Source organism: Gobio gobio (assembly GCF_949357685.1).
Source record: "Gobio gobio genome assembly, chromosome: 10".
Lineage (NCBI taxonomy): Eukaryota > Metazoa > Chordata > Actinopteri > Cypriniformes > Gobionidae > Gobio > Gobio gobio.
Genome location: NC_137116.1, coordinates 41,430,226 through 41,446,613, shown reverse-complemented (window position 1 = coordinate 41,446,613; position 16,388 = coordinate 41,430,226). Strand labels below are relative to the sequence as shown.

Below are 16,388 nucleotides of genomic sequence, written 5' to 3'. Positions count from 1 at the left end.
GTACCCTACTGTTCAAAAGTTTGGAGTTGGTAATATAAAAAAGTAGTGCTTTTTTATGCTCACCAAGGATGCATTTATTTGATCAATATAGTAAAAACAGTAATATTACCTATTTTAATATAACTATTTTATTTATTTTCCTGTGATGGGCAAAGCTGAATATTAAGCATTATTTCTCCAGTCATTAATGTCACATGATCCTTCAGAAATAAGTTTAATGTGATGATTTGGTGCTCAAGAAACATTTATGTAAAAAAAACCAGATGTTTCATATTTTTGGTGGAAACCATGATGTATTTTTTTATAAGCAATTCTTTGAATAGAAAGTTGAACAAATGAATAGAATTGATTTGAAATGGAAATCTTTTCTTTTTTAAATGAAGATGAAAGAAAATGTCACTCATCACACAGCTTTTATAACATTTAGCTTTTGTAAATTGTGTAACATTTTAAGTCTTTACGTTCACTTGTGATCAGTTTAATACATCCTTGTTGAATAAAAGTATACATTTCTTTAAAAAAAACAAAACATCTATTGACCTCAAATTGTTAAATGGTAGTGCGTGTGAAATTGCAGATTATTTAGTATATTTTATTATAAATAATGCACAATATTTTCCTGTTCTTTTGTTGATCTTTTTTGATGGACAATTTGAACAAATTTAGAGAAAATATGCTGCCAATATTTAATTTTAATGAAATATTTAAATCTTTGTGCTTTCAGCTGTGGACCTTCTGGAGAAGATGCTAGTTTTGGACACAGATAAGCGCATCACAGCAGCGGAGGCTCTGGCACATTCGTACTTTGCCCAGTACCATGACCCAGATGATGAACCTGAGGCCGACCCTTTCGACCAGAGTTTTGAGAGCCAAGAGCTTGATATTGAAGAGTGGAAAAGTAAGTCAATTGAAGAGTTTTTGGTGTGTTTATGTGGAAAACTTGCGCCACTGAGTTAGACTGGCCCAAGACATTTAGGCCAGTCTGAACTTATTTTACTCTTATTTTAGTATTATTATTTATATACTATTATATTATTACACTATATTTTATATTTTTTGTACTATTTTTGAATTGGTTTTTCTTTTTCTTTAAAATATTAATATTTTGGTTTATTTTAGTTGTAGTTTTCGGTTCAGTTTTAGTTTTTATTAATTTCCAGTTTGTAATTTTAATGCTTCAACTTTTCATCCATCCATCCAGAAAAATGTTTTAGTTTTAGTTATTGACAATAACCCTGTCCTTAATTGTCTTCTGTTCCTGCACAGGTCAAACATATGAGGAGGTGGTCAGTTTTGAGCCACCAGTCTTTGACGGAGATGAAATGGAATCTTGACATTTTCTTCTGGATGGAAATCAAACCAACTGTACTACTTATACTGTAATGCTGTAATTTTGCAGTATTGTGATCAGCCAGTCAGTAGGATGTTTGACTTTTCTTTTTCTTTCTTTTAAAAACAAAAATGTCTACTGGGCCAAACAGAAGGAATAGATGCCATAGAAAATCAGTGAATCTCTCCAAAAGAATTGGATCTGATAATAAGATTATCAACCACTTATTTTTTAACCGTTTGCTCTGGTCAGTTTTATGATGTTCATGTATGACATTCATGCAAGGCCATTTGTAAATGTAGTATCTCCCTGAAATTTCTTAGTATTTAGTTGTATTTAGTATTGCTGTTATAATGTTCTTTCTGTGTAAAATGTATCACATTTGCAGTATATCTAGTTTTTTTAAATGTTCAAAAAACGTTGTTCATTTAGTTTCTGTTAATATGTATTTCCCCCAATCAAACAAGGAGCATTGTATTTAATGATTACAGTACGATCTTTATTAATCAGTTTGAAAAAGATGGAATTTGTTGGAGTCTCGTTGGGTAGAGCTAGGAAGAAAAATGTAAATTGTTGCATTGGGTGTTCGTGATATGTTCAGGCTATTTGTAAATATACATTTCTTAAAGCTTTTGGATTCTGTAGCCGTTTTATTTCTGATCTTTTTCACAACTTTTGTGTATGTTTCCTAGGGAGTAAAAGTGTGAGGTTGCGTGTGTGTGTGTGTGTGTGTGTGTGTGTCCACCTGATGTTGCTACTGTGAATTGTATGCGATCTGAAAATATGATTTTGTCTCCAGTAGCTGTTTTTAAAATGCTGTTAATTGAATGTTCAAATATGAAAGTAGACTAAGATATTTATATACTGTTGAGGTGGTATTTATGAACCTGAAAGGCTGCAACTGTCTTCTTTAGTACCTGACATAAAACATGGAATCAAACACACCATTGTTTACTTTAAATAAAGGCCGATATTTTTCAGAAACTTCTGCTTCCTTGTTTTGATTTGTGGTTCTATTTTGAACAAGAGTGTGAAATCATTATTGACCCTTTCATTTTCAAAGCAACATTTTTAAAAGCATTTTATGACCATATCACCTTCCAAATTTACCATAGAAACCATAAATTACCATAGTAACATTATGACACTTTATGGTTACTATGGTCATTTTACTATGGCTACCATGATGCATTGTCCCATGGATTTACCTGTGATTTGCTTTGTGTGTTCAGTCATCGTTTGGTTAAAACGCGCGTTTTTGGCTGCTTATGTCGCATGTTTTCATTCTGTGTTTAATTGCGCAAGCGCACACACATTTTTAAAAATGTACTCGGACAAATAATAAATAATACATATGACAGCACGGACCGTGAACGCGCAGAAGTCAAGAAGCGCGTGTCCGTAGGCGCGCGCATGCGCAGGGCCACCCAAGCCGCCAACTAAGGGGCCAACATGGAGAGAAAAGGTAATCTCTTCCTTGACTTTCTCTGAATAATATTTGCTTCATTTGGAGCGATAACGTTTATGCATGAGGCAAGGCGAGTAATTTACATTCTGACGCAAATTAGTAGTGCAATATTAAAGCATAAATGCGGATTTTGCCTGTTATTTGGACGCATGGGTTGGTGTCTTTAGCGTTAGCATTTAGCCACTCAGTCTGCAGCTGAAGTGAGCTAAATTTATTTTCATCACGTCTCAGAGGCATGTTTTATTGTCGGATTGTATCGCCTTCATTTAAGCGATTTTACTTTTCTTGTGTTTTAGATAGTCGTTAAGCGTATGAGTAGGCGCGTGCACGTATCAGCTGGATGAGAGTTGAAAGCCGTTTTTTTGCTGTCGTGGAAACTTCAGGAATTTATTTCCTTCAGCCTTCAGTTTTTCCATCCTTGTTCGTGTCTTTATTAAAACGGATACAAGCGTTCACGTTATTAAACATCCACGTCTGCGACTATTTAAAGTTCAGTTCCTGTCACAATGTAAACACCCCAGCTGTGTATTGTTTATGTGCATTACATAAGATTACATAAGATCAACATCACCGGTCTGTGTGTCTCATGTGTTATTGTCAGGCTATGTTTGGCTGTCATTGAGCTAAAGTAGCGAAAAATATAGTCCTTCATATATAATAGTTTCATTGTCATCTAATGTTGCACTCATTTGTCACACCAGTTCTGGCACTTCAGGCGAGGAAGAAAAGGGCCAAAGCCAAGAAGTCGACCAAGAAGTGAGTTTTGTGCATCTTTTCCCCTGACATTATTTTATTTATTTTTAAACTGGGAATATTAGACTAGACCAGTGTGTTCTTAGAAGGACTGGCTGTACACTGGGTCATGCATAAGGAAACTTTTAATGACATTAAGATATTAGAAGCCATAATATAGTCCACAATTCTTTATTATGTCCTAGAAAATGCATAGTGTGCTTTTAAACCGCTGTTTTCATGTGTGATTACATAAACGGCTGTAGTACAGAATCAGTCATCCTGAGTTGGCTGACTTTGCTCTGATTATTCAATCTTCGTTGTTGAACCATGTTCAACTGACTATAATGCTTAACTTGACAGAAATAAGTCATCTTTTTGGCATGTGCAGTATCTAGTTGCGCTTTCTTTCACTTTAGTTTTTGTGATGATGCAAGACACAGGTGTTCTTCTTGCATGGGTTAAACTGAGCATGGATCCATGCAGTCAGTGAAATGCATCCTAACACTGGCAGACTTTTTACTTAATTATTGTATCAACATTGTAACAAGAGCTTATTCAGTAGAAAACAAAACACTGGCTGTGTTTTGGATTTAGACTCAGATGACTGATCTTAGTACATTTCATGAAGTTTAAAAATAGGAATGTTTTTTTATATAGTGTTTTAAAACCGCAACAACGTTACAAATTTGTTTAATCATGATTTGGTTAAAATAACAATTTCACCAAAAAAAGCAACTCTACTGAAGAGTATGTAGTTGCATTTTTCTGATCATGCAAATATAGGTGTTTTTAGGTAGTAAAATTTAGCTTTTATGCAGGTCCTTTTGATTGTAATGTATCAGAAATGTAAATTACATTGTCTGAACATGTATACCATGTAAAATCAGCATCATAGAGTCTATGATGTAAGAGGACAGTCCTATATAGACTGTACTGTAATGCATGTCCATTGACCTAAATGAAATGTACTATTGTGACCTCAGGCCAGCACATCCTCCACGCGGGGCATCACAACAGCAGCCCCCTACAGAGACCCAGGTACAAGCTGAGCCCGATGAGGAAATCCTAGGCTCTGATGATGAAGAGCAAGAAGATCCCAATGACTATTGCAAAGGTGGGAGACACGGATTTATACGTCCTTTTTGACAGCAGAAGTTGCTTCTTGATTATTATAGATGAGACTTGCTGAAATGACAGCTCAGTCTCAGAAATCTAAAAAGACAAGTGGCAGTTCCTTCTTTTTTTTTCTGTTTGTATCTGTGGGCCAAACTGTTTCTTCCTCGAAATGCAACACATAACTACTGTACACATAACTGCCAAAGAAGTCTACTGTAAATACAGGAATGTTATTATTCCTGTATATCTGTGTTTATACTCCTGGATGTTTTCGGATATCTATGATTTTTTGTTGTTGTTGTAATTAATTCAAAACTAGGGATGCAAAGATTATAGATTTTGTTGGTACGATTATAGTCTGAGAAATAAGCACGCTTTCACGATTATTATGCATTCATTCATTTCACAACAATGTATAAAATCACATGAACCGTCTTTGTGTTAATTTTTGCTACCTTTTGAACCAGAAATAACACCGTAACCAAATAATACAGCACAAAATAATGATATAAGACAAAAGTCCATCTCTCCCTTTGGAATTAAAGAAAGTGACCTCTGCTCCATGTCAGCACGAGGGGAATAAACTGAACTGTGAATGTCACCAACCAGGGATGGAAATTAATTTTTTTTGTCCACCGGCCACTGTGGCTGGTGGATTTCAAAATCTTCCAGCCACTCAATGTTTTTACCAGCCACTTTCTAATTTTTAATCGACAATGTGTAACTGCATGTGAAAATTAATACTACAAGCTCTACAATACTAAAGCAGTTTATTTAATCTCAAGTCTCAATGAAATACTGACATTTTCTCTTTCTCCCTTATACACACACAAACCATGAACTGATATACATTTCATTAAATGAGTAGGGCAGATTAATGGCATTTGGATGATTCGTGGTCTTTTATGGCTTCCAGTTTTAGGTTTTTAGTCCCAACAATGAAACTATTAGTTTTGGCATCTTCTGAAGCGTGTTGACGACATACTAGGGTTGCCAACTTCAGTGTGGCAAAATAAGGGACACCAATTCACGACAAATATCAAATTTTATATTATTTTGCAATTGATTATTTAATTTATTTCTAAAGAACTCTTTAGTAGCCTATTTGGTGCACTTTATAGGGATAGTTCACCCAAAACTAAAACATTCTGTCATCATTTACTCTCCCTCATGATGTCCAAACCTGTATGAGTATCTTTGTTCTGCTGAACACAAAAGAAGATATTTTGAAGAAAGTTTGTACCCAGGCTGCTTTGGGGGCACCATTGACTTCCATAGTAGGAATGAATCTTCCAATGTGTTCAACATAATAAAGAAATGTATACATGTTTGGACTAGGGGTGCACGATATTCACAAAAATGTGATATTGCGATATCGATAATGAATATTGCGATATCGAAATTAATTTCGATATTTTTAAGCCTATGTAAAATTACAAAAGTTACAGAAAACGCATCAAAATAGATTCATAACAAATAAAACTAATTCTTACAACACAAGGTTTAAAGGTTTTCAACTGACAGTCATATTGGACTGGTTCAACATGAATAAATAAATAATAATCATATCTGGTTGTACAGTAGGGATGCAACAATACAGTTAGTCCACGGTTCAATACATACCTCGGTTTTTAACCACGTTTTTGGTTCGGTTCTGATGGCTTGTCACATCAGTTTTTTTCTATTCTATTCTTAGCCGACAGGAACAGAAAGAGTTATTATTTTTATTACAATTTTTTGTTTTTATTGCAATACTCTTTTTGAATTTTACTTAAAAGACTTGGAAAAACCTTACTTAAAACTTTACTTAAAAAAAACCTTGTACACATTCCTAGTGTATAGTATAATATAAAATAAATATATATAAAGATTTACAGTGGCAGTACAGCATGAAAGTGTATGAATAAATGTAAAATTAAAGAGAGAGTTCACTCAAAAATGAAAATTCTGTAATCAATTACTGGCGCTCAAGTTGTTTTAAACCTGAATAAAGTTCTTTCTTCTGTTGGACATAAAATATATTTTAAAGAATGTTGGAAACCAACAGTTGCTGGTCCCCATTGTAGGAAATAATAATATAAATGTCAATGGCTACCATCAGCTGTCTGTGTTCAACAGAAGAAATTAATACAGGTTTGAACAACATTAGATGAGTAAATAATGACATTGTTTTAGAGGTGAACTGTCCCTTTAAGGACTAGCGGCAGCATGTTCACTAAAGGCTGCGCTTCTGTCAATGTAAGACCTCTACACATCTAATACACAGACACGCGATTTTACTTTCACTATAGACATAACTTACTGTGTTTATGTTAACCAGGGTTCCCACTCGTCCTGGAAAACCTTGAAAACCTGGAAAATTGATGACAAATTTTCCAGTCCTGGAAAACACATGGAAAATTAGAGAAAATATAAAATATCCTGGAAAATCTTTTTGTTGTCTGGGAAAATTCTTTTAAAAAAGTTATTTCTTTAGCCGAGTATAAAGAGTTTATCGCTGGCCCAAACAATTAGCGCTAGTTGCAGAAAGCACATGTTTAGGAATGCTGAGTTTGATGCGTGTGAGTAGTATTTGAATAATGATGTTTAATAACTAATGCTATTAACTGCTCAAATGTATGCAGTTGATGTTAACTCATAAGCTGCTACCTAATCACATCATTTTGATATAAAGTCAGAATTGCAAGAAATAGTCAGAATTGCGTGATATAAACTCGCAAGTCTTTTCTTCACAATTGACTTTTTTGCGCAGTTGCGAGTTTATATCTTGCAATTCTGACTTCTTTTCTCAGAATTGTGAGATCTAAACTGCAATTTGAAGGTATAAAGTCAAATTCTGAGGGGAAAAAAATTGCGACAATTTTCGCGTTTATATCACAAATATGTAAACTCGCAATTGCGAAAAAGTCAGAATAGCAAGATAAAAAGTCACAATTACCTTTTCTTTCTATTCTGTGGTGTAAACAAGCTTCCATAGTCATAATGTATGATTAAGAGCTCATATTGAAAAATGCTGGATTGTTAAGTAATGGCAATAAACTGTACGGCTTTTAAAGACTTAGAAAGCAATATTTGGCATGATCCTTGTCTTTTATTCCCGCCGTAGTAAAATTGAAAATGTCCTGGAAAAGTACTGGAAAATGGTTGCTAAAAAAGAGTGGGAACCCTGTTAACCATGTGTGTATTTGACAGTATTAGCGCAATAAGACTACTTAGTCCAGTAATCACGTGTTTGACAGGCTTTTAGTGCGCGAGCTCAGCGCATGTTAAAACAGTGCATGAGCACGCAAATGAAATGTTTAACCGGTAACGTAATGCTTTTAAACGCATTCAAATAATGAACTTTCGTGATTGTGAATAACTATAGTGTTCCGTGAGTATAACTCTCTGACACCAGCATTGCAAGCGTGGCTAAACACCCCTAACTTGTGCATAGTGATCGGATATCTGCTCATATCAGCGCGTAGACTGAAAGGCACACTCAAACAGCCGAAATAAACTGAGAGAAATATTTAAAACGGAGAGAAATAAAAATAGGCTTGTGGTGGTTCTTAACTATTTCATCTTCTCCCTGAGCAACACTAATTTTCTTACTTTTGTGTTCTTTTTTTTGCTCCACTTGCTCCCTTCGCTCTCTCTTTAGGTCCTTTCTTTTCTTTCTCCGTTTTGTTGTGCGCTGGTGTGTGCGTCGAACCGGCCCGACAAGTGTGTGTGTGTGTGTGTGTGTGTGTGTGTGTGTGTGTGTGTGTGTGTAGAGGGAGGGAGAAGTGAGAAAGTGACGGTTAGCTTTGGAGCGAGTAGGAGGGACCCGGTTTTTAAAAAAAAATAGATCCGATAAAGAATGTATATACTGTACAGTGAAACGCGTCTCATTTTGTCATAAACGAAATATCGCATCATTATCGCGAGACTTACGATATAATATCGGGCAACGTGATATCGCGATAACGATATTAAATCGATATATCGTGCACCCCTAGTTTGGACCTGAGTAAGTTTTACTCACCTTGAGGGTGAGTAAATGATGACAGAATTTTCATTTTTGGTGAACTGTCCCTTTAAGTCATTCTGAACCAGTAATCACTTTTTTGTACAATTCTGAAATTCAAAAATGTTTAATTTTTTATCAATTTACTTAAATTATGACTATATTATTATGTAATTATTTGTCCCATTTTTATCTAAATATTCTTTTAATAAATGTCAAACTTTATATGGCAGGATTATTTATGTACGATTAAAATTATACATTAATAATAACATTAATTAGGCTATAATCTATTAATTAACCTGTCTAAAAATATATAATAATTCTGTCTGCCAAGCTCTGATAATGTATGGAATATTATATAAATATATTATCCATTTAAAAAACAATAGCTATACCTTTAGAAGCAGGGATGTGTCTGTCACATAGACTGGTCTGTCAGTGCTGCTGCTTTAAGTCAGTCAGTCTGAGACACTGAAATGCTGCAGTTGGCCTGAGGTTCATCACGAGTTACTGGACAGACCCATCAATACCTTTTTTTCTATTCAGCTCTATATCTGGAGATCCTCTTGCGTTCAAACGGTGGACACGACGCAAGCTCGATATGTTTTAAAAAAAACGCGCAAGTTTCCAGCGCATGTTCTCGAGACTCCGCCGCTATGGCAGCAAAGCCGCTAAAACGCAACCACGCGCAAATTAACTTCTCTACTACTTTGAAGGTGTGCCTCCTCTAAAATTGTCCGCCGTCCAGGTGAAACAGTCGGCTATGCTATTCTTATTTACCCGCCATGGTGGCCGGTAGGTGAAGCGAGTTTACCCACTACAACACAAAATCACCCGCATTTGGCTGGTGGCAGGTGCTAATTTCCATCCCTGTCACCAGCTGTCATCCATACGTATTCATTTTAATATACGTTTTAATAATTCATCTAATTTTACATGTGGCCTGAGAAAGTCATATCTATTATTTTTGTCTGTTTGTTTGTCACTGATAAATTCAAACGTGCTTCCGCACTTTGGCTGGCGCTGAGCCAGAGATGACGTGCTCAGTGCTTTTCATGTATCACTATTCGAACACATCATGTTTATTTGAGGTTTCAGAGATTTAAATAGACATTTAAATGAATTACTAGCCTATATAAAAAAGACGTAGAGTTTGTTAAATTTAAATTCTATAAGGGCTGGGCGATAAAACATTAACGATATGTATCGCGATAGACACGTAATCGATATCAATATAAATTCAATTCAATTCAATTCAATTCAATTCAATTCAATTCAATTCAAATTTATTTGTATAGCGCTTTTCACAATACACATTGTTTCAAAGCAGCTTCACAGAAAGTGCATTTCATAAATGTACATTGAAAAATGTTAGAAAGAGAATGTTAAAGAAAAATGTTAGGATAAGTTAATCAATCATGTATTATTTTAGGCCATAACAACGCTGGCGTTGAGTCGTCTCTTCACAGGCGTCGAGTCGTCTCATCACAGGGGCATCTGAAGTCTCCATGAGAGGCTGATACAAACTGGAGCTGATGAACTAGTTACCTCGGGACTAGTGTCCCGAGATAACAACAGAAAAGCAGATGGGAAATAATTAGCATAGCTGCTGTTCAGAATATTAATGCTGTTGGTGCGATTTAACTGTAGTATAAAACTTATTTATAATGTGAATGCTTGGCTAAAGAGATGCGTCTTTAATCTAGTTTTAAACTGGGACAGCGAGTCTGAACCTCGAACAATATCCGGAAGACTATTCCAGAGTTTAGGAGCTAAATGTGAAAATGCCCTCCCTCCTTTAGTGGACTTAGATATCCTAGGAATGACCAGAAGCCTCGAGTTTAGTGATCTTAAAGAGCGCGATGGATTGTAGGGCGATAAAAGATCAGTTAAATACACTGGAGCTAAACCATTTAGGGCTTTATAGGTCAGTAGCAATACTTTGTAATTGATACGGAACTTAATAGGTAACCAGTGTAGAGATGATAAAATTGGTGTTATATGATCATATTTTCTTGACCTAGTAAGAACTCTAGCAGCTGCGTTTTGGACTAACTGTAGTTTGTTTATCGATGATGCAGGACAACCAGCTAATAAAGCATTACAGTAATCTAGTCTCGAGGTCATGAATGCATGAACTAACTTTTCTGCATCAGAAATAGATAGCATGTTACGTAGCTTGGCAATGTTTCTAAGGTGGAAAAATGCCGTTCTTGTAACATATGAAATATGACTTTCGAAAGACAAGTTGCGGTCTAATATAACACCCAGGTCTCTTACTGTAGTGGATAAAGCGACAGGACATCCTTCCAAGTTAAAGTTGTATTGTGAGAGGTTTTGTGGGCAGTTTTTTGAACCAATAAGTAATACCTCCGTTTTATCTGAATTTAATAGCAGAAAATTACATGTCATCCAGTGTTTAATATCATCAACACACGCTGTCAGTTTAGATAATTTAGCGTTTTCATCTGGTCGTGATGAAATATATAATTGAGTGTCATCAGCATAACAGTGGAAATTAATTCCATGTTTTCTTATAATATTACCAAGTGGCAGCATATATATTGAGAATAGCAGAGGGCCTAGCACGGATCCTTGCGGCACCCCATAGTCTACTGATGTTATCTTTGATTTTTCCCCATTTAGACAGACAAAATGGTAGCGGTCTGATAAATACGATCTAAACCAGTTTAATGCCTGTCCCTGAACACCAGTGTAATTTTGAAGTCGATCTAATAGTATTTTATGATCTATAGTATCGAACGCAGCACTAAGATCGAGTAGAACTAGTATTGAGATACAGCCTTGATCAGAAGCTAGAAGTAAATCATTTGTGATTTTAACGAGTGCGGTTTCTGTGCTGTGATGCGGCCTGAATCCTGATTGAAATTTTTCATAGATATCATTTTCTTGCAAGAAAGCGCACAATTGAGCGGACACAACTTTTTCTAGTATTTTAGACATAAATGGAAGATTTGAAATTGGTCTGTAATTTGCTAGGTTATTATGATCTAATTGTGGCTTCTTAATGAGAGGTTTTATGACTGCCAACTTGAATATTCTTGGAACATGACCTAAAGATAAAGACGAGTTAATAATATTGAGAAGAGGCTCTTCCACTACAGGTAACAACTCTTTCAGTAGTTTAGTGGGTATTGGATCTAATAAACATGTTGTTGGTTTAGATGCAATGATAAGTTTATTTAGCTCTTCCTGTCCTATAGTTGTAAAGCGGTGTAGTAATTCTTGAGGGGCGATAATTGCGGTTGAATCATAAGACATCATTAATGATTGTACATTTACAATTTTGTTTCTGATGCTTTCTATTTTGTCAGCGAAGAAGTTCATAAAATCATTACTACTAAACTGTAACGGAATATTTTGCTCAGGCGATGTTTGTTTATTTGTTAGTCTAGCCACAGTGTTAAATAAAAACCTTGGATTATTTTGGTTATTTTCTATTAGTTTGCGGAGATGCTCAGCCCTGGCTGCTTTTAGGGCCTTTTTATAACGTGACATACTTTCTTTCCATGCGATTCTAAAGACCTCTAAATTAGTTTGTTTCCATTTACGCTCTAAGTTACGAGTTTCTCTCTTGATAACATGTGTAGCACTGTTGTACCATGGTGCTTTATTTTTCTCTCTAACCTTTTTCAATCTAATTGGTGCTACAATTTCTAATGTACTAGAGAAAATGGTGCTCATACTGCTAGTCATTTCCTCTAGTTCATCTGTTTGTTTGGGTTCACTGAGCAGCTGAGCCAGATCAGGTAAGCTATTTGAGAATCTATCTATAGTGGTTGGAATGATTGTTCTGCCTGGTCGATAACGTGGCGCAACATGACAGATTTCAGCAGTACGCAGTATGCAAGTTACCATGTAATGGTCAGTGACATCATCACTTTGTGGTATAATATCTATATCGGTTGGGTTGGTTCCATGTGATATAATTAAATCTAGTGTGTGATTAAGACGATGAGTGGGACCAGTGACGTTTTGCTTAACCCCAAAGGAGTTTAATAGATCTGTAAACGCAGCCCCTAACGCGTCATTTGTGTTATCTACGTGTATGTTAAAATCTCCAACAATTAATGCTTTATCGACGTTGACCAATAGATCTGAGAGAAAGTCTGCAAACTCTTTTAGGAAATCAGCATAGGGCCCTGGAGGTCTATATACAGTAGCTAAGGCTAGAGATAATACAGATTTCTTTCTTACATCTAATAGCGTAACATTTAGCACTAGTACTTCAAATGAATTAAACCTGTGACCTGTTTTCTGGGTAACATTTAGAATATCTCTATAGATTGTTGCAACACCGCCGCCACGACCAATCAGACGGGGCTCATGCTTATAACCGTATCCTGGCGGAGTAGACTCATTAAGACCGAAATAATCATTTGGCTTAAGCCAGGTTTCAGTAAGGCAAAGTACATCGAAACTATTATCTGTGACCATTTCATTTACAATAACCGCCTTAGGTGTGAGCGATCTAATGTTTAGAAGACCTAGTTTTAGAAATTGTTTTTGTTCACTAATATTGCGATTTTCTGGTTTAATCACAATTAGATTTTTCCTAGATCCTACAGTAGATTTAATGTTTGACCTCACTAAACGAGGAATAGACACAGTTTCTATATAATGTTCTACATTGGTACTTATGTCAATTAAGTTAGTACAAAATTGGTTTTGTTCACTAATATTGAGATTTTCTGGTTTAATCACAATTAGATTTTTCCTAGATCCTACAGTAGATTTAATGTTTGACCTCACTAAACGAGGAATAGACACAGTTTCTATATAATGTTCTACATTGGTACTTATGTCAATTAAGTTAGGACAGCAAATACTGTTATGTGGACTTTGACTTACTAGTCATATGATGGCGGTGTGCAGCGCTCTGGAGATGTTGTCCGACAGAAGAGCCGCTCCGATTCTGCTGGGGTGAAGGCCATCAGGACGGAAGAGCCTAGGTCGCTCCCAAAACAGATTCCAATTATTTACAAAGAGCAGCTTCTGTTCATTACACCATGACATTAACCATTCATTTAGAGCAAATAATCTACTGAACTTTTCATGTCCTAGTCGGTACGTGGGAAGCGGTCCAGACACGATGATCGTTGCTTCAGGCGATGTTCTGCGCACCGTCTCGATCAGGCTCCTGTAGTCCTTCTTCAGAACCTCCGTCTGCCGCAGCCTGGTGTCGTTCGTCCCCGCGTGCAGCACGACAGCTCCGATGCGCTCGTCACCGTTCAGGATCTCGGGAACCTGCGCAGCGACATCGAGAACTCGAGCACCAGGAAAGCAGTGAGTGATAACCTTGCCTTTACCTGAGGTAGCGTGGACATGCCGGACGATGGAAGTACCGATGACCACAGCGTCGCGTTCCGTCTCGCGAAGAGGGGAGAAGCGGTTCCGGGTGGAGATCTCGAAGACCGGGAGGGGCGGAGAGGTCCTCGCTCTGGTCCTGGCTCGCGTCTTCCGCTGTGGAAACACCCAGGGTCCATGGCGCTGTGTCGGTGCCGGAGTGAACGAAGCCAGGGATGATGATCGCGTCCTGGGTGCTTGGGTCCTGTGCAGAGAAACACGCGGAGTAGACGAGGTCGGAGTCAAAATGTTAGTATCCACTGACTTGTGCGCATCGGCGCGTGATGTTTCAAGCGCCGTTCGCCGCTCTCTCAGCACAGCTTGTCTGTCTAGAAGGCCGCGAATCTGCCTTCTACGTTCAATAATAAATAAATAAATAAATAAATAAATAAATAAAACGTTCAATAATTTTTTTTCTTAGTCAGAAAGAAACCAGAGGTTGCGAAGCAAGTTTGGTTGCATGAACAAAGGCACTCACTCTGGTAACTAAGCAACGTTGGGAGTGACAGGCTAACAGGCAATCATGTAACTGTATCATGTCTGGTTGCGCCATATCGTTGTCTCGCGTTGGATTCATTCTTCAGACAGTAAACAATGTCGTAAACAACCAAAGTCGTCTGCAAGACTGTCGTCCCCACCTAGGCTGGTAATACCACAAACAGCCTCCGCTGACAGCGCCCGCGCGCCTCATTCGTTTGGGGGACGTGTTTATACTCGACACGCTCGCCGTTGTGCTATTCTTGATTTTGGTTGAATCCGAAATCGCCCCCTAAACCCTCAATCACTATTCGCTACTTTAGTCCACTGATACAGTTCACTTGAAGGAGTGAATGAAAACGAGTGAGCAAATTCGGAGAGCCACTGTGTGTACATCGGCTGCACACTCGTTATTGCGGTGCAAAGTGGGAAAGAATGAGTACACTCATGGTTTCGGACACCACTACAAATGGCTGTCCCTTCAAATAGTGACCTATGTAGGGTATAGGGGGCGATTTCGGATTCAGCCTTTGAAACTACATGAGAGGTACTCTGCATAAGTGCTTTATGACAAGGCATCTAAACGGTAACAGTTACAAAGAAATAATGGAGGCACTGCACCTTAATGTTAAGAGATAATTGAAATTTTAGACTTGTTTATATTTTAATTATTTGAGTGTTTTCCATGGTTGTGTTGAGATTTCTGCCTTTATAACTGAGGGGATTATATTCAGAGGAAGGTTAAGTTTAAAATAAAAATGTTTAAATGTAAAATATTTTTCTCCTGGTTCTTATTTTAAATAGGTCGTAAAACATATCAATAATTATCGATATCGACCGATATGAAACCCTTATATCGTGATACAGTTTTCAGCCGTATCGCCCAGCCCTAAATTCTATACACTGATGTCTATGGAAGCTGCAATAATAATGCTTTCAATTATAATTTGAATACAAGTTTTATTCATATCAGATACACATTGTGCAAGAAACAAAGTTTCAAGTTCTTCTCCCATGTTTACTGGCCACTTCTATGTATTTCGGGGAAAACTGATGAATTAACGTGATGAAACCAGATCCTCTGAATTGCAAACTCATCGCATCTAACATGATCATTATAAAGGTGTTTAAACGACAACACATTCACTTCCACATATTTGACAATCGGAATATATCTCAATTCATGATATAGCTAACAAGTTTGTAAATATTTTGAATAACAAAGGAAAAACTAAATAAACGCAGAGACTTATCTGTATTGTGACTGCATGATGCGTCGGCATGGAAATGATACGTTCTGGAATAACGGTCGCTTTAAAACAAAACCTCGCGCTGAGGGCTCAGCTATAGACTGCCGACTTCAGGCGTTTCTTTGGTGGAAAGAAAAGAAAATCTTTGCTGGTTGGTCCCTCTGCCACAGTTAATCCAGTGTATACAGTAGCCTCCGTGACTCTGATAAGCATGGCACTTTAAGCTGGTGCAACATTGTTTTCATTTTGTGCAAGTTGCAACAGTTCCGTTCTGTGCCAAAGAAACACCCGGTGTAGCAGAGCCTTTACAGTTAATTAACCGTGGCGTTTTTAAGCACGGTTAATCGAGAAAACGGTTAATCGCTGCATCCTTATTCAAAACACAAGTGATGACTTTATTAACTTTACTTATATTACAATGCCAATACTCTGGTCAGGTTCTAGTTTTTGGTCTAAGCATGCTGTAATTGGATTGCTCAAAATCAATCCCTAACAAAATGACAATCAAACTCTGCTCCGAAGCTGCATTCAACTGCCAGCAACTTGGTCGCTGAATATCGCCTGTGGGCATTCCCACTACTAGTTGCCTAGTAATATTGATAAAATACATTCACAGATGCTATTCCATGTTGTAGACAACGAATCAGTTTTCTT

General features: G+C 37.0%; 2 protein-coding genes across 4 annotated transcripts in view; both read left to right on the top strand.

The window, feature by feature from the left end:
* The window catches only part of mapk14a (mitogen-activated protein kinase 14a), an 18,370-nt gene extending 16,059 nt beyond the window's left edge, over window positions 1-2,311 (top strand). The window contains exons 10-12 of one of the 2 annotated variants that reach the window (XM_079827267.1): window positions 667-898; window positions 1,267-1,365; window positions 1,482-2,311. In XM_079827267.1, the coding sequence (XP_079683393.1) occupies window positions 667-690 (24 nt within the window). In that variant the 3' untranslated portion in view covers window positions 691-898; window positions 1,267-1,365; window positions 1,482-2,311. Of the gene's footprint in view, window positions 1-666; window positions 899-1,266 lie in introns of both variants that reach the window. The other variant, XM_079827266.1, reaches the window with a different exon arrangement.
* Window positions 2,312-2,707: 396 nt separating this feature from the next.
* srpk1a (SRSF protein kinase 1a) overlaps window positions 2,708-16,388 on the top strand; it is a 33,198-nt gene continuing 19,517 nt past the window's right edge. For both annotated transcript variants that reach the window (XM_079827235.1, XM_079827236.1), the window contains exons 1-3: window positions 2,708-2,795; window positions 3,500-3,554; window positions 4,517-4,647. In XM_079827235.1, the coding sequence (XP_079683361.1) occupies window positions 2,783-2,795; window positions 3,500-3,554; window positions 4,517-4,647 (199 nt within the window). In that variant the 5' untranslated portion in view covers window positions 2,708-2,782. The remainder of the gene's footprint in view (window positions 2,796-3,499; window positions 3,555-4,516; window positions 4,648-16,388) is intronic.